The following is a 22,582-nucleotide window of genomic DNA, read 5'->3' as shown; positions in this document are numbered from 1 at the left end:
ACTAAAAAACAAATGCAGATCCAAATTATACCTAGCCAAACATGTCGAAAGGTTCTCTAACTATTTACTAGTGGAAGCATAAGATAAGCTGGATCCAACGCTGGGACAGACTGATGGAATCAGGTTCGCTCTTAATGTTTACAGCACCTCAAGTACGGAAACGTATAGAAAAAAAAAGTACTATGCGAGCATAAAAAACAAAAAAAAGGTCAAATCATGTCATATTCGATCTTTTAAGAACAGGTGCACGGGCATCACGGCAAAGCAAATAGTTCGTGCAGTTTAATTCAGTTGTTACCAATAACAGATCAAGTTTGTACGGAAGATTTTGAATTCCACTAGCATGAAAAATTCTCTGCGTGTATCATCATCTTATTAGTGCAGAGTATGGAAGTTGCATTGTACTGTACTCTCTAAAGAGAGCGCTAGGCTGAACCATCCTGAAGAGAGCTTGGTTTAGGGTGGCGGCTGAAGATTTCAGCTATAGATACGGAGACGATAGAGCTTGGTCTAGAGGATGGGGCGGCGAAAGCGTTGTCAAAGAGACAAACTGAAGGGATAAGCCTCGATTTTAATTTTTACACCATTACAAGTAAAAACATTGCAAAGTAACTACTGCACGACATAAGAATCCAGATTAAGAAAGTAATTTCCGTCGCATTCGGCTGGCGCGAGACGATTTGACTAAGAGAGTAGTGACCCGAGGTTCAGACAAAATCATGCAAATTGTGACTAGGTGGATAAAGCTATGCGAAAGGAAAACGTGGACAATTGTTTAACCGAGTCATTGCCCATGGTTGATGAGATCTTTGGAAGGAGAGGAGTACAAGAGTCGACAACAATGAAAAGGAGCCATTTTCAGTCAAACCTGCCACACTTGCGTTGTGCATAGTTGAGTAGGAGGCTGGGTTATGGCGGAAATTTTCAGTAAAATTTTATACGTGCGGTTCAAAGTTGTATAGTAAAGCGGAGTGATGGACTGAATTCTGAACCACTGAATTACGTATCTGGGCTAGAACTGTCAACAACTCAGAAGCATATAGGTTCAGCCGTTAAATGATAACCGCGCAAAGAAATGCTAAGCAATCCCACCGGGCAGCCGCCGCCCGGCCCCTTCTCCTTCCATCCATTAGCTCCCACACCGCCGCTGCGATTTCCACCCACGGGATCAGCCTGTCCACCTGTGTCGCGATAGCACCTAAATTGATGCATGAAAAATTCAAACTAAAATATATATAGATAAGACAAGCGTGCATGTATTATCTATGGATGTAAAATTTGAGTTTGAATAAAAACTTATGCAAGGTGAAACAAGAAAGTGAAATCAGCACTAGTGTAATTGTGGGTACAACTGTTTATCTCTTATATGCAACTTGCTCCTATCATGTACTGATTTTCTTTTTCTATTATGTTTACCTAAGTTTTTTTTCAAGCTCAAAATTTGCATGCACCTAGATGATTTCATGGTTATCCATCCATATTTTTGTTGGAGTTCCTTTTACCAGTTTAGGCACTACTATGTTTGGTAACACTATAACACCCTAACCGGCTAACCGCTATAACAAATGGGTTCCCATATCCGACCGATATATTTTTATATTGCCAAAGTTAGCACATACGCCTTACTCAGAATCTGGATGGGCAGGTTCCACCATATATACTTTATTATGTGCTCTTTATTATGATTGGGTCACTTTAGGATATATTGAGCCAAAGTACTAAATAAGCAACAGGGTATCAAGGAGAACATATCTCCTCACATCTTGCACATAAATTATTCTTATCCTGACAAAGGGATTAATCATATACCCACTCAAAACAAGCAACGGATGGATGAAGTTTCAAGAGCATCAGCTGATCAGCCAGCCCGCAGGCAACTTTGCATGAAATATTCAAAGAAAATATAGATGGTACTAGAGGCTACGATAATCTATATACATACAAGATTTGAGCTTGACCAAAAACTTGTGCAAGCTGAAAGTATAATTGCTAGTGTACATGTTGTTATACACAGTTCGCTCATATTCGTATGTTGATTTCCCTTTTTTATCTTACATTATCTCTGTACTTTTTTCATGCTCTATCCATCCATGTTTTGGATGGAGTTTCTTATATACTGGTTTAGGTGTTGCCGTGTTTAGTAACAAAGTATGAAAGTAACACCCTAACCCATGGCAACATAAGCTGTGTTCCCACCTATGAGAGATTGTGCTGGCATATTTTGAGATAACAAAATCACCGCACAGTAAATCAGCGGAGACACAAAATCTGGATGGGCATGTTCCACCATGTGCTTTTTATTATGATTGGGTCACTTTCGATTCCATTACTTAAACACTTCAATATTATTATTTTTACTAAAAATATATAAAAGACTTGTAAGGCCTATATTGAGTCAAAGCTAACTAATTAAGCAACAAGGTATCAAGAACATATAAAGGGATTAATGTAAGGCCCACTCAAAGCAACGGATGGATGGAGTTTCAAGAGCATCAGCTGATCAGCCGGCCGCAACTTGCAGCATAATGGTATGTGATGCCATGACCATAGGCCCTGGGTACCTTTTTGTTTATGACATGTCTGGTAGTTGCACTACTGAAAACTGAGCATTCGTCCAACGCGTTATGCGCGGCGTTAGTACCAGTCGTCACACATAGTGTCACCGGAGCCCCTATAGTACTGGTTTGGAGTCTCAGCCGGTACTAAATGGCGGCATGGAGACCGGATGGCCAATAGCTATATTCCCTTGGAAACCATTTAGTACCGGTTGGTAGTTTCAACCGGTACTAAATGGTGTTCACGCACATGTGTACTGGCTGGTAGCTTCAACCGGTACTAAATGTCACAATTTAGTACCGGCTAGAGCCATTAGCCGGTACTAACGTACACCCTATAAAATAAGCTCCTTCTTCCTCTTGAGCTCGAGCTCAACCATTTGACCAAGAGCTCAGGCTTCTTCACTCCATGAGAGACCTAGGGGAGGTGCTGCCTATTTTTTTCCACGATTTGTGGGGATTTCACTCTTCCAATTGTTCTAAAGGTTAGCAACTTCATCCTCCCTCCTCTCATGATTAGCATTCTATGTTTTATGCTTTGTAGCTAGAGAAATTTATGCTTTTTTAGAGTGAGGATGAATGAAGAGTTTTTTTCATTTATACATGCATGGACAATGTAGATTTTTAGTTATGAAAGTCTGTTCGATATTGAGAAAATCGTATTAGATATTGACAAATATGTGTTGTGTTAATTACCTTTAGTACCATGTTAAAATAAAAATAATCAACTAATTTTGTTGCTTTACATAAATAACACAGTTGAGTTCAAGCTGACGATGATTCGGGATAAAGGGAGTTGCTGCCAAAATTCCCCATAAATTTGTAGGGATCTAATTTGCTCATCGAAAGTAGTCCATAAAAGGTCTGCAATATTTTTTAGAAGGATTTTTTTTACATTTTTTGCTTTACAAATGGAGAAGTAAATTAAAATTTTTTGCAAATGGACCGGCAATGGATGTACGGCGACCGGTGTTCCATTCCTTTCATTAATGGTCTAAAGACTTTTCTCGAAGCGGCAGAAGCCAACAAGTCGCCGAAGGGTTTCATGTGCTGTCCATGCAGAATGTGAAAAAAATAACAAGGATTACTCAAAAAAAAACTCTACATGGTCATATATTTCGTTGGGGTTTCATGAAAAACTATATTCTTTGGACCAAGCATGGCGAAAGAGGAGTAGATAGTGAAGAACATGATGATGATAACAACATTCCAGCCGACTGGGCTGAAGGTGGTGCCTTTGCAGATTTTGAAATGGACGAGGCTGAAGAAGATTTTGCACAAGATGAACTAGCTGACAAACTAGGTCAAGTGTTGCTAAATGCAAAGAAAGACTCCGAAAATGCGAAGGAGACAAAGAAGTTTGAGAAGATATTGGAGGATCACAAAAAGTTGTTGTACCCTGATTGCATATAGGGCCACTGTAGTGGAACTTTCGAACCAAGAAGACTATTTTCAACTTCCTGGATAAACAGCATCACATGCAATACATACTTTGCCGTACAACTTTCGCTGAGTCATTCATCCCTTTTTTTCATCCGTTCAAGTTAATAATAAGTATATCTAACATTGCATGTGTATACATATATGAACAGGTACCACTGTGTACTGCTTATAATCGAGATTGATCGAAGCCACGTCACAGTGCTGGATCCGAAGAGAAAAACAAAATCATAGTACCATAGCCTCATAGACGCACTTAACAAGATATGGGCTCGCTTTAAAAAAACACCTAGGACCGTTCAAAGAACAACTTCGTATCATGGATAACTTTCCGGTATGAATTCAATTTGGACATCTAGGGCATGTCATTTCTTTAAAAACCACGACTGCTTCAATATTTCATAACTTTTTTTCTTCCATATTTAGTGTTTGAGGCATGAGGATGGAAACAACTTATGTGAATACTATTGTTATGAGTTCATACATGGTTTTGTAGGTCTTAAGAAAATAACGGACCGTGAATACCAAGTACGTAAACACAATTCATAACAATTCAATATTTTTCACTCTTCACATATATTGGATTAAAATGATGATGTTAATTTACACGTGATAGATTTTTGAAATGAGAAAAGATCTCATCGCCCTAGAACGACTCAGGGCAATTCAAGAACAACTATGTGGATTCCTTTTGGAGGAGGTCGTAAATCCAAAGGGAGAATTCTATTACGATGGAACAAGTGTGGGGCAACTTCATCCAATCAGGGACTCGAATGACGACACGTAGTGCATATTCGGAATACTTATAATATTTGTGAAGTGTATATAAATTGTCTAAATATAATATATGTAACCTTTACTATATGCTAGATCAATATATATAGTGTAATATTACTACTATACGCAAACGCATATTGTACGCTAATACAAATACTAACTAACCCAGAATTAAAATGAAAGGAAAATAAAAAAAGAATAACCATTTAGCTACTGTTCGTAATAGCGTGACGTTGCTCGTAGTTTAGTACCGGTCGATACCAACCGGTACTAAATAGCCCATTTAGTACCGGGCATTTTAGCCGGTACTAAATGGCGTGACATTTAGTACCAAACAAGCGGTACTGGTTAGGTGCCCGGTACTAAAGGGGTTACTGAACGGTACTAGAGGTCGATCATCCAGTAGTGTTGTATGGTTTTTCTAAAGATCATTTGCATGATTTTTTTGTAGGTTATGCAAGTATATGCGTTTGCTTTTTGTTTATTACTAGAACGCCAGTTCTTCATCCCTGCGTCATGGTTCAGCTGTTCAATTTCACCATATGTATTAGGGCAACTTTGGATCTAGTCTGGTTTTGAGCATGGTAAAATGGCTCTAAGCGGAGCCGTGTGAGCTGCTCAACGACTATGGAGGCCGCCATATTTCCCATCAATCTTGTTTTAGGCCCAAGAGGGCAAAGATCAAACGATGGTAAAGGAGATGGAAAAACGATGGTAAAGGAGATGGAAAAACATTGTTTAAATACTAGGTGCTAAACTTTAGTACATGTCATATTGGATATTCGGATGCTAATTAGGAGGACTAAACATGAGCTAATTATAAAATTAATTGCAGAACCCCTAGGCTAATTCGCGAGACGAATCTATTAAGGCTAATTAATCCATCATTAGCAAATGGTTACTGTAGCACCATATTATCAAATCATGGACTAATTAGGCTTAATAGATTCGTCTCGCGAATTAGACTTCATCTGTGCAATTAGTTTTATAATTAGCCTATGTTTAATACTTCTAATTAGTATCAAACATCCGATGTGATAGGTGCTAAACTTTAGCACGTGGGAGCCAAACACCCCTAAATTTTGTAACACACATCGTTATTTTCATCCTTAGGTTGTACAAAATCGAGGTACACTGATTCGATAAGCATGCACATCGACGACCATCACATGCCATTGCGCTTGCAAGTCTTGTACTGCTTCTGCCTGCCAAGCGCCGGCGCCGGCGCCTTCCACTTGCCGGCGATTTCCTCCAGCATCTGCCAGGACGAACCCCCGGGCGCGCACGCCTGCACCACCGCCCGCTGCAGGTCCCCGGCCCGGCGGCGCACGGCGCGCCCCTTCTCCCCACCCATCAGCTCCCGCACGGCCGCCGCGATCTCCTCCCGCGGGATCGGACCAGACCGTCCGCCTGCGTCGCGCGCGGCCGCAGCGCCACGCCCACGTTCTCCGACAGCACCGCGGCGTTCACCCTCTGCTCCGCGTAGAGCGGCCACACGACCATCGACACGCCGGCCGCCACGCTCTCCATCGTCGAGTTCCAGCCGCCGTGCGACACGAACGCCGCCTTCGCCGGGTGGGAGAGCACGCACACCTGCGGCGTCCATGACGCCACCGCGAGACCACGGCCGCTCGTCCTCTCCAAGAACCCCTCTGGAAGCCACGCCAGTGGGTCGTCCTCGGCGCGACGGTGGCCTTTCACCCAGTTTGAGTTTTCTCCGTCCAGGCTTGGCATGCGCACGACCCATAGGAACCTGTGGCTGCTATCCTCGAGCCCAGCGGCGAGCTCGGCCGTCTGCTCCACAGACAACGAGCCGGCGCTCCCGAAGGAGACGTACACCACGGATTCCGCTGGCTGCCGATCCAGCCAGTCCAAGCACGCCGACGCGGCGTCTTCATCGGGGCTTGGCCGGACGAACGGCCCCACAGGGTAAAGAGGCGGGAACGTGCCTTGCTCCGCCGCCTTCTTCGTCAACCCCTCCACGTATCCGGGCTCGATCTCGCTGAAGGTGTTCACCAAGAAGCCGTCGGCGGCGCGGTAACGGCGGCCCTCCTCGATCAGGTGCGCGTAGACCGGCTCTTTGCTGCTCTGGAAACCGTCCCCCTAGCAAGGTTTTAAATCTCCAGCTAACTAAAATAGCTATAGCGGAGTTAAACGAGACTGTAGCGGGCTATAGCGGCTAAGTTGTACATAAACACAAATAGCCAACGAGACGAATCTACTAAACCTAATTAATCCATCATTAGCACATGTTTATTGTAGCATCACATTATCAAATCATGGACTAATTAGGCTTAATAGATTCGTCTCGCAAATTAGCATCCATCTGTGCAATTGATTTTGTAATTAGTGTAGTATCTAAACATTCGATGTGACAGGAGTTTTAGGAGGGACTAAAGAACAAAACGGGTCCTAACTAGGGGCTCCTCCTACTTTCTAGGGCATAATTTTTAGGCTCGATTCCAATAACCCTAATCGAAGTCCCTACTTTTATTATGATAGATGTGCCTCACCTATCGGTTTCTACATTTCTTTTCCTTTTATTATTTTTTCTTATCCTTATCTCTTTCCTACCCATATGTTCTTGCTCCTTGTGTTTGCATCTCGCTTGGTGGATTCGTTCATATCCGACGGAAGAACTCACTCTCGTGGAAGACCTCTAGCCTCGCATGGCCCCGCAAAGTACAGACTCAGCAGAGGAGCTCAAGCCTAACCATCCCTGCTACTCGGGACAGCAGAAGGCAGCAGATCCAAGTAGCGTCGGCCTTGCATAGGCTTCAAGCAGCGTAGACTCATCAAAATCGATGCTTGAGCGATGTCAAATGGAGCTCTAGCCCTGCGACCTCGGCGGCCACCGTGCGAGTCCCAACGTCATCTGCATGGTATGCCTTCTCCTCGCTCCTCAATTCAATTTACGTCGGACCGGATTTGCCGCTCGATTTGTCGGAAACAAATCGAGCTCGGGCTCGATTGCCGTTGCCTGGCATGGTGTGGCGGAGGGGTGCTGCTACGTGTGTAGGAGTTGAGGCGGAGGAGCGATGCCGCCACCGAAGGGGTCGTGGCGACGCACGAGAATGGCGCGCGCAGAATGGACAGACGTTCGCGGGAGGTGAAACAGAAGAACTGGCCGAGTAGGGGCCTCCCTACACACCCGCAGGAGAAGGGGCTTGGAAGGGAAAAGTAGGAACCTCCCTAGGGTAGGGATCCAAGTAGAGGCTCTGTTGGAGTTGGATTTTTGGCTCTCAGTCCCTACTTTTTGAGTAGAGGATCAAGTAGGGGCCTTGCTGGAGTTGCTCTTAGAGTAACTCTACTCTTGGCCCCTAATTTATTGAGTAGGGGCTATCCTAATTTTACGGGTCTTGATATTTTTAGCTCAACTCCAACAAGGATCTCTACTTTTGGGCCCCTACTTACCTCTGACACGTGGAGCCCACATGTCAATGACTATTTTTTTCTTTTATCTCTCCTTATCCTATCTTCCGCCTCTCCTCTCCTTCCCCGGCCTGTCTGCCCCCTTCCCTCCATCGCCGCCTCCCACGGCACTGGGTGCCAAGCTCCAACTCCACCTCCCACCTTCTTATTCGCGCAGTGATCCCAACACTCCTCTCCCCCTGACCCTTTCTATCTCTCTCCCAAGCACAGACGGCAGTGCTCCCTCACCCATGCCTGCTCCCACGTGGTGAGTCCCCATGGGGTTCAAGCTCCCCTAGCAGATCTCGGTGGCGCTGCGGAGAGGAGGCCACGCGGGCGACCTGCACGGTGGGGCGGAGCAGGCACCGCGCGGCTGGGCGTTGTGGTGGAGCTAAGCGGGGGCAGCATGGGCAGCCCATGTGGTGGCGTAGAGAGGCGACCACGCGGCCAATGCGCGGTGGTGGCAAGGCTAGCCCGTGCGGTGGCGCCAAAGAGGGGACCGCACGGCGGAGTGACGCGGAGGAGCAGGTGACGGCAGGGGTCCGAGTGTGGGCAGGCGGCCAGGCGGTCGGTGCGAGGTGGCGGTGAGGCTAGCCCGTGAGGCAGTGACGGAAAGGGGCAGCACGGCAGAGCGACGCGGAGGAGCAGGTGATGAAGGATGTCCGGGCGTGGGCTGTTGATGCTCACTATTGACACACTTTTATCCATGTTTATCTTCAATAATGACATGAATTTAATACCCAAGATATTAATTATACCTAATAAACCGGTCATTTTCACATATGCAACAAATTTTGGAGGATGTTCTGTTTTTGCAGGGAATTGAACCTAAAAGTATATTTTTGGATAAAGCACTGAACGAACATTGAACCAGATGAAGATGGAGGCCAACGGGCCCAGGAAGGGCCTAGGCCGATGGGCCTAGAGGAGCCCAGGTCGATCGGCCTAGGGTCTTCTGGAGCCTTCCGACGTCCATCTTTGGCAAGCAATCCTCCGAGATGACTTAAGGGCTAAGTTTGTGAAGATATGGCAAGGATCACTTTGGGATCAAAGAGGAATCAAAGAAGATCAAGCGGATATTTGGAAAGTCATTGAAGATCAATCTCATCCCGAAGCAACCGACGTGTCAGGCCCACATGCAAGTGAAAATAGGACTTCAAAGCACCAAGGGAGACTTGGAGATGAAGCAGGACGCGAGGGGCCAAAAGAAAGGCCCAGGCCGATCGGCTTGGACCATCCCAGGCTGATCGCCTCGGGGGGTTTCCTTTCCTCCCTCGCCTTCCAATTTTTATCACACGCTCTCTGGACTATAAATACCCCGAAAAATCCACCGAGCCCCAGATCCAAGACGATGTACTCGACGTGAAGCAGCAGAGAAGCAGAAGGAGCTTTAGGGACACCTCTCTGGAGAGCTGAGGGCTGTGCAGTTGTTGGAGGCTAGCGTAGGCGAACCTCTGTCGGTGTGATCACCCTGTGAGGAAGATCACGTTGGAGTTCTGGAGCTAGAAGTCATCAAGATCAAGGTACAATCCCGGTCGTGATCTTGTGATGTACAATCATTCATGTTGAAGTAATAGATGTGTTCATGTTCTTAGCGATCTAAGTATCTCCTTTGATGGTTTTACGCTTTATCATATTTACTTACTTTTTAATCTATGAATTGATGATAGATTGCCTAGGGTGTTTTTGTGGTCGTGGTGACCATATTTGCATGCCTGATTTACGGATGAGTATGACATGTTCTTATGATCATGCCTTTAACCTGCTTGCGCTAATAGAGGTGATCGTGACAGGATCTTTCTTGTGTAACGTGGGGGATTTCGAGATTCGGACCGGAAGTGTAGATTTAAAGATATTTTTTACTAAGATCATATCTGTGTTGCTTTGCTATCTATGTTAGAATTACAACATATGCATAGTCTAGGTTACTCTAGATTGGTTACCTTTGCTCTATCTGTTATCTGTCTGTACATGCTTAGTAGATTGGATCTGAATCTCTCATAAACACCGAGTTAATACTAACAGTGCTAGTTGAAATAGATCTTGTGCTATAAGTTTCACGTATTGATAAACCTTAGGGGAATACTATAAGGGAAGAGCTACAATTGATCCGAACGCTTGGGGTTCACAAATTGGTATTCTAACAGCCGTCAGCAAGGTTTTCTAGTGCCATTGACCGGGAACTAATAGTCAAGTTCTAGTTTAACTATGCATCTGCAGATATAACTTTTTGTTCATGATTTTTCAATCTTTTCTTTTTAGTCCTTTTGTTTTGTGTAATCTCAATCAAAATTTCAGATCTAGTTCTATATATATGTTTGCTTTCACTAACGCTAACAGGAGATGGACAGCTACATCTCCAACAAACCGAAAAATTTTGTGAATGATCTAGAAAAACTTTACAGGCAAGGAAAACGTTTAGCACAAGCAAGAAAGCTAGAGATCGAAGCTTCAGTTGTTAAGGAAAAATTTGAAGTGTCGGAAACATCATCATCATCATCATCTACTCCAAAGTCCACACCACGAGCAAGTCCAAGAGGAGCAGCAGTAGCTCCAGAAGTACCGCAAGCACCTGCAATGGGAGATCAACAACCGGAGCGAGATCCTACTATCAGGAAACTTTGCATCCTGAACATCAATGACTTACCTATCCATGAATTGGGCCGCATCAGCCGACCGTTTGGGATCGATACTTCAAGACTGAGGATCTTTCAGAGTTCACCCTTCACTAGCACGGAAGATGCTAATCTTCATTTACAAGCGTTTATGCAGCTATGCAACACCTTCGACGTGGATGGAGTTACTCAGAATCAACTAAGCGCAAGGTTGTTCCCTTACTCTCTACTTGGAAGAGCGCTTTAATGATTTTACTCTCTACCAGTGGCAACAATTCAGAATTGGGATGAGTTGATGAAGGCTTTCTTAACTAAACATTATTCGCCAGTCAAGACTTAGAATCTCAGAAGCAGGATAGCTACTTTTGCTCAATATGCTTTTGAAATAGTTGCTGAAGCTCATGAGCGCTTTAATGATTACATCTGTGCAGTTCCATACCATAAGTACCCGAAGGAGAACCTAGTCTAGAAGTTCTATCAAGGGCTGACACTAGCATCAAGGGCAATTATCGATACATCGACTGGAGAATCAATTATAGACCTCACCCCAACTCAAGCTTTCAAGTTATTCAAGAAGGTTGCAGACAATGATGCATGAGCATCATCTGGGCACCTATTCCCAGCTCAACCTACTGGAAATACACAAGGAGTGTTGCAGGTGGAGCGTGATCAATTACTCGAAGGAAAGATTGATTCACTGATGAGGAGACTGGAGAAGATGGAGATAAAGGAAGCTCAAGCTATAGACCTGAAAGCAGTAGAAGCAAGATCAACATGTGAAGAGTGTGGCGACTACAGCCATGTCGGGAAGAACTATCCAGAGGAAGCAAAGTTGCTAGACTACATGAAGAAGGGAGATTGGTTTCCACCATCCAACTATTGGTATAGACAGAATAGACCTCAATTCAATGCAAGCTCATCTATTCAGAACACAGTGCCTCTACGCATTCAGCTAAAGGAGTTCATGAAGGAGCAAGGCAAGATCAATAAAGACACTATCACTAAGTTCAAGGCTATGGATAAGATTCTGAAAAATATTGACAGCAAAGTGACAGAGGTCGGAAATTCGAATCACCAGGTAATGAACATAATGAAGATGCTAGAGACTCAAGTTACACAGTTAGCTGGGCATTTTACAAGCAATCAAGGGAAGTTGCCAGGACAACTGATGAATCCAGAGTTAGCTAAATCTATTCAAACTCGCTCAGGCAAGGAAACAGAAGATCCAGAACATCCAGCGGTAGCTAGGAAGCCTAAACCAGCTGCTAAAGCAGAGATGACTTCAAAGGAGAAGACACATACCCCAGCTTGAGAGATTGAAATGGAAGAGCAAGAGTTTGAGATGGTCAATCAAAATGACACAAAGATTCTACCAGAGAAACCATGCCATCGTCCAGGTAAAATTGACAAACAGTTTGAGAAGTTTGTTGAAGTTGTACGCAGGTTGAACATCAATATGCCACTGCTGGACGCTCTACAAGTTCCAACCTATGCTCACTACTTCAAAGATATCCTAATGAACAAGTGAGAGATTCTGCAGTTCACTATAGATCACATCAAGATGATAGAAGAGTGCAGTGCTGCAATCGTTAATCAAGCCCTCGAGAAGAAAAGAGATCTTGGATGTCCAACCGTCCCGTGTTCAATTGGAGCGCTGATGTTCCAAAGGGAATTATGTGATTTTGGCGCAAGTGTGAGCGTATTGCCTGAAGCTGTGTTCGAGAAGCTACGCCCACCGAAACCAGAACCAACTGCTATGTGCCTGGAGTTGGCGGACAACACCGTTCGTTATCCTGAAGGCATTGCTGAAGATGTACCTATGAAGATTGGGAATCACTTTGTCCCTATTGACTTCATGATACTCGAGATGGGAGAAGGAGTTAAAATCCCCACTCATCCTAGGAAGGCCTTTCCTGAAGACCACAAGAGCAAACATAGATGTTGGGAAGGGTGAGATCAAGTTTGACATCAATGGCACTATGAGCGCGTTCAAGTTTCACCCACGCTTTGAGGTATGCAACATGATTTCTAGCAAGTATATACCGCCACATCGTCATGTCAAGCAAGAGGAGAAAAACAAGAAGGCAGAAGAAAAGAAGCCAGCAGAAAAAGTTGCTATCATCCAGAAGAAGGAAGAACGTCAGCCTGTGAAGACCAAAAAGATAGCCAAGCCTGTGTTTGCATCAAAGCCAAAGATGGTGAAGAAGTGGGTGCCAAAGACTACAGTGCTGACACTGAGCGCTGGTCCGAACTGAAGAATTCAAGAGTCCAGCTATAGACTATAAACGAAGCGCTTTGCGGGAGGCAACCTGATCATCGAGTTAAGAATAAGCTACTGAGAGGACAACCCTGGAGTCATTTGAATAGTCAAGTAAGTGAGTCACATACGTCATACCTGGTGGACATATAATAAGTTGAACCTTCGGTCAGAACAATATTTGGAGTTTTATTCGCTCAGTCATTTTCTATTCCTCTCTTTTTCATAAACCAATGACTTGGACCATCCCAATTTTTTATTTTATTTTCTTAGAAAACCAGAACCATATATCCCTATCCTATCAGACCTTTCATCTTGACCATGATGTTTAGCCTAATTTGCTTTCATGATAAATAAACGAGTAAAGCCCGCATTATTCTTACTTTGTAAATTTTTTGATGCATGCTAGAACTCACGTGACCATAGGATTTTGGTTTTCTTAAACATGAAAAACTCATCAGTTTTCTTAGAATTAGAATTTTTCTAAGCCATATTTATTTATTTCATTCAAAATTCCCCTCTCACTTTTGGTCAAAATTACAACCTAAACCCGTTACCCCCCAATTGAAATCGAAATTGCTTCATCTCAATTCATGAGAATGAACGATACCGGTGCAACCAAAATTCATGTAGTCGGAAATCCTTTCGACTTACAAATGTTTCTGATGCTTCAAAACTCCTCTAAAATATTTTTGAACTCATTGCTAGCTCTGAGTTAATTTTTAATTTTTGAAATTAGAGGAGGATTAAGCATATAAACATGATTTGGAGGGTCTATGAGCTTTATTTACACTAATGGTTAATTTTGTGATCACGGGAACAATCATGGAGGCACTCTCACCTACCACACATGCATAAAGAAACAAAAAGTGGCTTGCCATACTTATTTGTTGCAGCTCAAAGGACAAGGCATTGAGTGAAATTGAGAAAACAAAAAGGCTATGGCACATATGTGCATGATTTTCAAAAAAGATCTAACACAAAGGAGTGGAGGAGATTGATTTGGAGCTACCCTTCATGCAAATGCTGAATTTTTTAGTACAATGATGATCAAGTGGCCATGTGAAGGAAGATGGAGACCTAGGAAGGCGAGAACACGCCAGGCCGATCGGCCTGGTGTGCTTCAGGGCGATCGGCCTGGGGTCTTTTTAAGCCCCCGTGGTGCCCTTTGCCAGGTACCTCCTTGTGCATCATATTTTTCATCCAACACACCAAGAGCACCTCTACATAGCCTCTGAAAATTTCAAAACTCCACTCATACATAAAAGTTCCAGCAAATAAAAATTTCAGCAAGCACCTCTTGCTAGTTCTTGCTCTTGTGCATTTTCTCGTCGGCAAGAAACCCCGGTGGAGTATTTTCCTTGAAGTGTGCAGAAATGAGGAGTATTGGAAGGTTTTTTGGGAGGACGAAGAAGTCACGCTCGTCGGCCGAAGCATCATCTACATCGAGTGCTTCGCGGCGGCACTCGATCTCCGAGTCACCGCGAGGCATGGACATCGACGCGGCACCACCACGCAGCGATCGTACGTTGCTTGGTGGGATGACCACACGAAGCTCCTCCATGCGATTCGATGAACTGTGTTGTAGGATCTATGATACCGACTAGAGGGGGGTGAGTAGGCGGTTTCAACTAAAATCACAACACTTAAAAAAATTTGATTTGTAACACAAGGGGAAAAACTATTTCTAGTTACTCTACAACTAGGTGAAAGTTTGTCACCTAGGGTGACAAGATATTATTCAATCTCTAGTAAAGTAATTTGCTCAAAATAAAATGCAATAATGAAATTGAGCAAAGTTAGAACCAAACACGAGTGATGAATTTATCCTGTGGTGTTGATGACTTGCCGGTCACCCCTAATCTACGTTGAGGTGGATTCAATGTTTCAACCGCTCCTCTATCAAGGCACCGCTTGATGTTTGAGCCGGCTTGAATCAAAAAACCTCTCGAAACCTCGATTCCACTAGAGTTGCTCTTCACCGCTCCGGCGAAGTGAGCACAAGACCCCCTCACAAGAATAGCCGAGGCTCCTTCACAATCTTCTTGAAGGGCTCAACGACTTCCACAATCTCCAAGCTGTCTAGGAGGCGGCAACCTCAAGAGTAATAAGCCAATAACACTTGCTTGAAGACTCTCTAGTGCCACAAAGCTCAAACTCTTGATGCAATGCACTAGGATGCTCTCAATCTCACTAAAATGCATTCTCTAAACAATGTGAGTGAGTGAGAGGTGAAAGAAGGCTTTAGAATGTCACAAATGTTGTCCAAGGTGCCAAGAGAGCTCACCCATGCCTGGGGGTGGGGTATTTATAAGCCTCCCTTCCAAAACTAGCCGTTACAGTTATATTCACGAAAAACACGGGATTGGCGGACCGTCCGCCTCACAGGGGACGGATCGTCCGCCTCACAAGGGGCGGACCGTCCGCAGTTCAAGCCCCAACGGCTACTGCAGCATTTAATGCGTGTTAGAGCGGACCGTTACAGAGGTGGCGGACCATCCGCCCTTCTAGGGCCAGACCATCCGCCCCATGTGGACTGTCCACAGAAAACAACCGCGGACCGCCCGCCTTTGAGAAAATATTTCTCGGCTCGAAAATCTGTTTCTGTCTAGGTTTAGCTGACTGTCTGCCACCTAGGGCCGGATCGTCCGTCCTTATACAGTTAGACCGCTTTTAGAATAAGTTTTTCTCATTTCTTTTAGAATCGTGCGGCCGGCGCTTCGGTCGGCGGATTTTTTTATGATTATTTTTTACTACCCCTTTAGTACCAGTTAACTAAAGATCCCTTTAGCATGGAAATAGCAATACAGTTGCACAACCGGTACTAAAAGGAAGTTTGGACCCGGTACTGAAGGCACATTCCCTAGCAGTGGATTTGACTATTAATATTTTCTAAAATAAAGTTGATTGTATTTTAATGTATAATAAGTAGTTGAAAGTGATGCAATCAAATCAAAGAGTATTACATGGTGAACCCTGCCCACCCACGTTTTGAACCTTCGATGGCAAGACAGTGTGTGACTACTAGGGCTGTCAAAACAGGTCGAGGAACTAGGGCTGTCAAAACAGGTCGAGGAGCGCAAATCGCTAGAACTCGACTCGCTAAAAGCTCGGCACGAGCTGAGCCGAGCTCGAGCCCAATCCCAAGCTCGCGAGCCCAACCGAGCTGATCTCAAACAGCTCACTAAGGCACGTTAGCACCCTTCTCGGCTGTTCCGTAACGCTTCTCTTCGTTCCCTAAAAGTAGCTGCAGGCCGCACGTATTGTTTATTCTACCTTCTGACAATTTCACATGCTAGCAGGAGTAGCACTTATCAAAGCACAACTGCCCTTTCTCGGTAGGGAAAGACCACATTTTTTAATCTTCATGCACGCTTTGCTTGTGCTGGAGCAAGCGAAGCTCCAGTGCTTCACCATATCGAGCTCACTCGAGCTTTGGCCGAGCCGAGCTTGAGCCTAATTGTAAGCTCGGCTGGATTTCAGGCTCGGCTTGAAACTCTGTCAAGCTCAAACTTGAGGCAGCAGGCTCGCTCGAGCTCGGCTTGTTGACAGCCCTAGTGACTACGTTAAACTTCAAGGAATTCCGCCTTGATCCATTTCTTAGATATGCTTGTTTGGGGTTCAAGCATTCATATTTCATAGGGAGTAACTGTGCAAACGTACGTATATGTACACATAGGTAAACTACAAAGTATAAAAGGAAAGAGTTAATTGAACCACTCTAGTATGAAGAAAGAATAGATCAAAAATTTGGGAGTGTTTTTTGTTTTGTTTGTTTAAGCCAACCTAGTGTCGACAAGAAAGTCCTCCCACGCAAAGCGCAAGGTCCAAATATTCAACATTTTTTCCTTATATCATCAACATGCCGCTATTCTTAACCATATCCGAAATCCGCTGGTTCAAAAGTCCACACTCTCCCTGCCTGGCTGCCTTCTCAGAACCAATCGCGCGGGCTTCCCAATACGTCTCATACCGGCTGCCCGAAGCACGCGACCAATGGACTCGTTGGCCGGCCCAGGCACCGCGGAGCGGACGGCGCCGCCGCGGCCGCACGTCGTGCTGGTCGCCAGCCCCGGCGCCGGCCACCTCATCCCTATGGCCGAGCTGGCGCGGCGCCTCGTCGCGCACCACGGCGTCGCGGCCACGGTCGTCACCTTCACAGATCTCTCCGCCCCGGACGCCCACTCCGCCGTCCTTTCGTCCCTCCGCGACGATGGCGTTGACACCGCCGCGCTCCCCGCCGTCCCGCTCGACGACCTCCCCGCCGACGCCCACATCGAAACCTTGCTGCTGGAGTTGATCGGCCGCTCCATCCCGCACCTCCGAGCCCTGCTCCGCGACATCAGCTCCGCCGCCCCGCTCGCCGCGCTGGTGCCGGACTTCTTCGGCTCCATGGTGCTGCCTCTCGCGGCCGAGCTCGGCGTCCCGGCCTACCTATTCTTCCCCATCAACCTCACCTCGATATCCCTCATGCGCAGCGCCGTGGAGGTCAACGACGGCGCTGCTTCCGGCGAGTACCGTGACCTCCCCAACACTCTCCAGCTTCCCGGGGGCGTGTCGCTGAGCCGCGAGGACTACGCGGATGGGTTCCGGAACAGCAAGGAGCCGGTCTACGCGCACATCATCGAGGAGGGCCGCCGGTACCGCGCCGCCGCCGGCTTCTTGGTGAACACCTTCGACGAGATCGAGCCCAGCTACGTGGAGAAGTTGACGAAGCAGGCGGCGGACCAAGGCACGTTCCCGCCTGCTTACCCTGTGGGGCCATGCGTCCGGCCAAGCTCCGACGAAGACGGCGCGTTGGCTTGCTTGGACTGGCTGGATCGGCAGCCGGCGGGATCCGTGGTGTACGTCTCCTTCGGGAGCGCGGGCTCGTTGTCTGTGGAGCATACGGCCGAGCTCGCCGCCGGGCTGGAGGACAGCGGCCACAGGTTCCTCTGGGTCGTGCGCATGCCAAGCCTGGACGGAGAAAACTCCGACTGGGGAAAAAGCCACCGTCGCGCCGAGGACGATCCCTTGGCGTGGCTTCCCGAGGGGTTCTTGGAGAGGACGAGCGGCCATGGACTTGCCGTGGCGGCATGGGTGCCGCAGGTGCGCGTGCTCTCCCACCCCGCGACGGCGGCGTTCGTGTCCCACTGCGGCTGGAACTCGACACTGGAGAGCGTGGCGGCCGGCGTGCCGATGGTCGCGTGGCCGCTGTACGCGGAGCAGAGGGTGAACGCCGTCGTCCTGTCGCAGAACGTGGGCGTGGCGCTGCGGCCGCGCGCGACGCGGGCGGACGGTCTGATCACACGGAAGGAGATCACGGCGGCCGTGCGGGAACTGATGGATGGGGAGGAGAAGGGGCGTGCCGTGCGCCGCCGGGCCGAGGATTTGCAGGAGGCGGCGGCGCGGGCGGGAGCGCCCGGGGGGTCGTCCTGGCAGATGCTGGAGGAAGTCGCCGGCAAGTGGAAGGCGGCAGCGCTGGGCAGGCAGAAGCAGTAGAAGACATGCGAGCGAAGAGACAGGTGGTGATCGTCGATGTGCATGCGTCATCGACTCAGTGTACCTCGGTTTGTACAACCTGACGGTGAAAATAATGAGTTGGTGTTACAAAATTTAGTTTGTTTTTCCATCTCCATTAAGGTCAAAACCTTAGCCTCTCTAACCTTAAAGAAAATATTGATGGGAGACCTGGCGGCCTCGATGCGTTGATCAGCTCATACGGCTCCGCTTAGAACCATTTTACCATGCCCTAATGTGGGATGAATATGGTGAAATTGAATCACTGAACCATGATGCAGGGATGAAGAACTGGACGTTCTAGTAAACAAAGCAAACGCATACTTTCATAACCTACATAAAAAAATCATGAAAATATATAATCTTTAGAAAGAGCGTACAAGTACCTAAGAAGGCCGGCTGATCAGCTGATGCCTGATGCTCTTGAGAAATCATGCAAATAATCTTACATGGCATCGCACACCATTAAAGTTAGAGGGAATTCCTCAATGCCATTGAAATTTCTAAGAATTCCTCACTGCCACTAAAATTCTTCTCTTCCCTTTATTGCCACTATTTTAATTTTTCCTTCCCTCACTTGCCATTCTGTTAGATTTCCCGTCCTAATAGCAACGGAGGAGAGGTCGCCGGAGGGGACGAACTATAGCTGGGAGAGAGGGGGCCACGAGGTGGAGCAGCGCGGTGTCGGACGCAGAGGGCAGCGCGGAGAGCGCGGCGGAGAGGGGCGTGCCCGAGCACTGGCGGAGCGCGAGCGTGGCGAGGCGGGCTGCCGCGGGGGAGCGCGGGAGCGGGTGCGCGGAGGCGCCGGAGAGGATGGTGGGGTCGGCGCCCGGCACGGCCGACCGCGCCCCGGGCGCCGAGGAGAGCAGCGGGACTGAGGTTTCGGCTCGTGTTCGTGCGCTGGCAGCGCTGCGGCCGAGTGAATGAGCACAACCGCGCCCGGCGCTTTTGATCGAAGTTTTGCGAGTTTGGGTCTTCGCGCAAGCAGCTGCATGGCAAGGCATGGCTAGCGACGTGTCTTGAGCAGCGGCGGCGGAGCGTGAAGCAGGCAGGCAGCTGTGTGGCGGCGGCGAGTAGGCAAGCAGCTGCAATGATGCACAAAGATTCTGTCAAACCATCGAATTGTTTGATCATTTTTTAACCAAATTCAAACATGAACTCGTGAAAAAGTTTTAATAGAACCTATAACTGGCAGGGGCGAAGCTAGAGCGTGCACAACTTCAACATTGTATCGCCCTGTTATGCGAAAAAGAACGAGTATATATATTTATTTAGAAACAAGAAATGGATAAAAAAATTTAGACAAAAGAAAATTTCGAAAGTTATATTAATGTCGGGGAAAAAACTCTTAAGCGGGTCGTTCCAAAAATTGCTTTGATTACACTCTTTTTTTTATTTCATAGTCAAAATGAATGATTTCGAATGAAACTTGATTTCACTCCGGCTTACTCTCAACTCGCTAGTCTCAGATTTTTTTTTAACGAACAGGAGAGCTACCGATTATATAAAAAAAAGAGTTTCAGACTGGAAAGAAGAAACATGAAAAGGAGAAGAAAAGAAAAACAAACCAAACTGACCCAGTTGGATTGAGCGGTTGGATTGGGATATCAACGCGGGTAGCCACACAACTCAGAAACTACCACACCCTATCATTTGGATTGGGATATCAATGCGGCCTCACCACTCCACACGTCACGGCGGCATCCACCAACATCCACGCTCATAATTCGCCGAAACCTCCAGGTGTGGCCCAGCATCGATAGGGAACCAATAGAAATAGACTGCACCGCACCGAAAAGGCCACCACCATACGGAACCCTACGCTGTAGTGCCACTACAACACCACACTCCACCTGACAGAGTGATACCACCGAATCTGGACCTCTCGTAGGCTGCCTCGCAGTTGCCACCGCAATAACACAACGCATGGGGGCCTCATCACATCCGCCGTTGGACTCCACCTCACTCTCGTCGCCTCGAAGAAACACCACACATGGGGCCTCGTCACGCCCACCATAGCACTCCACGTCACGGATCTGTTTCTTTTGTCGCTGTCAGAGTGGTGAGCAATGTTGCCCCACTCCACAGGATCTCCATCGATTAAGCCAAGCCGGCGCCACAGGTCGACTTCACCTCGTTGCTTCACCCGCACAATAGTGTCCGCCGCCATGTCAGGAAGCCAGAGAAGTCGCTTGCGTCGTCTTCTGACAATGTACCGCACCAGGTAGCCTAGCCACGCTGAGCAACTTGCCGCGGTCCGCTGTAAGCCTAGTTGTCCCACAATACCGTTGCCACAAGCGCCGTCTTCCGACGCAGTCCCACGCCGCACCAACCGTTGCCAAGCAATGCCAGCCGCCGTGGTCCGCTGCAGCGGCCAAGACTGATAACCACGCAACAACCCCTGGCCGCCACCAAAACTGCGATCGCCTCCACGTGACCTCGGCAACACCCGTCTAGCTTGCCATGTAGCGGAATTCTTGCCACCGGTTGCGGCCGTCCATGGCTAATGGACCAGGAAGTTACAAACCGAGATGGGTCTCTAGAGATGACGCCTCCAAGGAGGGCACGATGCCAATGGCGTCGTCGTCGCTCGTCCAGAATCTGGACAGAGTTTTCACCCAGAGGACCCCGTGCAGCTGGATTGTAGCTCAGAAATGACACCCCCAATAGGGAGAACGATGCCCTAGGGCACCGCCGTCATCTCCACCAGCAAGAACGCCGGCGGGGGCTTTCACCTGGAGCATCCCAACCCCTGCACGCTCACGGCTCGGCACTCCCGGCCAAAGTTACGGTAGCACATCCAGGGCAGCGTCGCTGCTGCGCCTCCTCGCACCACGCCGCCGTACCTCCACCTCCGCTCGCTCGCCGGCAGTCATCCTCCTCGCGTCGCGCCATGCGCCGTCCCACGCGCAGCCTGCGCCTAGCGCCTCCTTCGCGCCGTTGTCCTCCACGCTGGCGCCACCTCCGCGCCACACCCTGCGCCATCTCTACGCCGACATCCTCCGCGCCGGCGCCCTCTCCACGCCACTCTTCTCCATAGGCCGGCGGCGGCCACCACACCTCCTCCGCGTCTCCTCCTCCTGGCGACCCCTCCTGCCGCGCGCCTTCTTTGCCTTACGCCGGGGCCGCCGCCGCGCCCGCTGTCACACCCAGACCGTCGCCGTCCTCCACCCAGACCGCCGCCACCATCGCTAGCCGGGATGGGTCGGGGCTTGTCCTCCACCAACCACTGCTCCGACGGCCGCCTCGTCATCGACTTCCTTACCGAGGTGCTCAACTTCCCCTCCTTCCTCCCACCGTGCCTCTCCCTCTCCAACGCCTCGGCAGCGGCGGACGGCGTCGGCGTCAACTTCGTGGTGGCCAGGTTCACGACCATTGAGCACGACTTCTTCGCTAGGAACAACCTCGGCCTCGACAGTTGTTCGCAGTCCGGCGCTTTCCTCGGTGGCCGCATCTGCCTCGTCTGCTCGCCCGAGACCGCCGCTGTCCTGTCTCCGCGTGAATCCATCGTCGCCGGATTTGGCTCCACGGCGCCGGATCCGCCTTCCCGAACCGTCGTCTCCATGGCTGGTGGATCCACCATAACCGCTCGTTTCCTCACCCCGTGGTCGGACCTAGGCAGTGAGACCCCGCCGCCGCCGTCCTGGAGGCCGGCGCGGGCTTCCAGCCGGCGAGGGGAGGGAAGAGGAGGGAGGGGGTGGCGGCGGCGGCAGCGGCGGGGGTGGGCGGTCGCCTCCCGAGTCGCACGAGCGGGGCGACGCTCTGTTCAAATTTCAGTCCTGCTAGTCTCGATTTAAAGTTAGGCAAAAATAAATCAAATTTGAACAATGCTCGACGAGAAAGATATTGGCTTGCTATCCGCCGATGTTGCCTTTGCATGCCCCCATGTTGTTATAGTCCACACAACTGCCTTTGCATTCCCCCATGTTGTTATAGTCCACACAACTTCAATTTAAGCTCATCAGGTAATACATAGAGATATTATGATGCAATGGTAATCCAATTTTTTTAATGAAAATGGTAATCCA

At 48.2% G+C, this 22,582-nt stretch overlaps 1 protein-coding gene, 1 long non-coding RNA gene and 1 pseudogene across 2 annotated transcripts; 2 read left to right on the top strand and 1 right to left on the bottom strand.

Annotated features, from left to right (window-relative positions):
* Window positions 1–2,487: 2,487 nt before the first annotated feature.
* On the top strand, window positions 2,488–4,089 carry LOC117833890 (uncharacterized). The gene is made up of 3 exons (XR_004635585.2): window positions 2,488–3,040; window positions 3,315–3,417; window positions 3,556–4,089. It is a non-coding gene; the product is annotated as an uncharacterized lncRNA (long non-coding RNA).
* Window positions 4,090–5,913: 1,824 nt separating this feature from the next.
* Window positions 5,914–10,852, bottom strand: LOC117847209 (UDP-glycosyltransferase 72B1-like; annotated as a pseudogene).
* Window positions 10,853–15,397: 4,545 nt separating this feature from the next.
* On the top strand, window positions 15,398–18,653 carry LOC117842320 (hydroquinone glucosyltransferase). Its single transcript, XM_034722723.2, has one exon. It carries the CDS (start codon window positions 17,052–17,054, stop codon window positions 18,534–18,536), a length of 1,485 nt encoding a protein of 494 aa, XP_034578614.1. The 5' UTR covers window positions 15,398–17,051; the 3' UTR covers window positions 18,537–18,653.
* Window positions 18,654–22,582: the final 3,929 nt, after the last annotated feature.

This window comes from Setaria viridis, chromosome 1 (assembly GCF_005286985.2).
Source record: "Setaria viridis chromosome 1, Setaria_viridis_v4.0, whole genome shotgun sequence".
Taxonomy (NCBI): domain Eukaryota; kingdom Viridiplantae; phylum Streptophyta; class Magnoliopsida; order Poales; family Poaceae; genus Setaria; species Setaria viridis.
The sequence above is the reverse complement of the archived record's forward strand: the minus strand, read 5'-3'. Positions and strand labels throughout refer to the sequence as shown.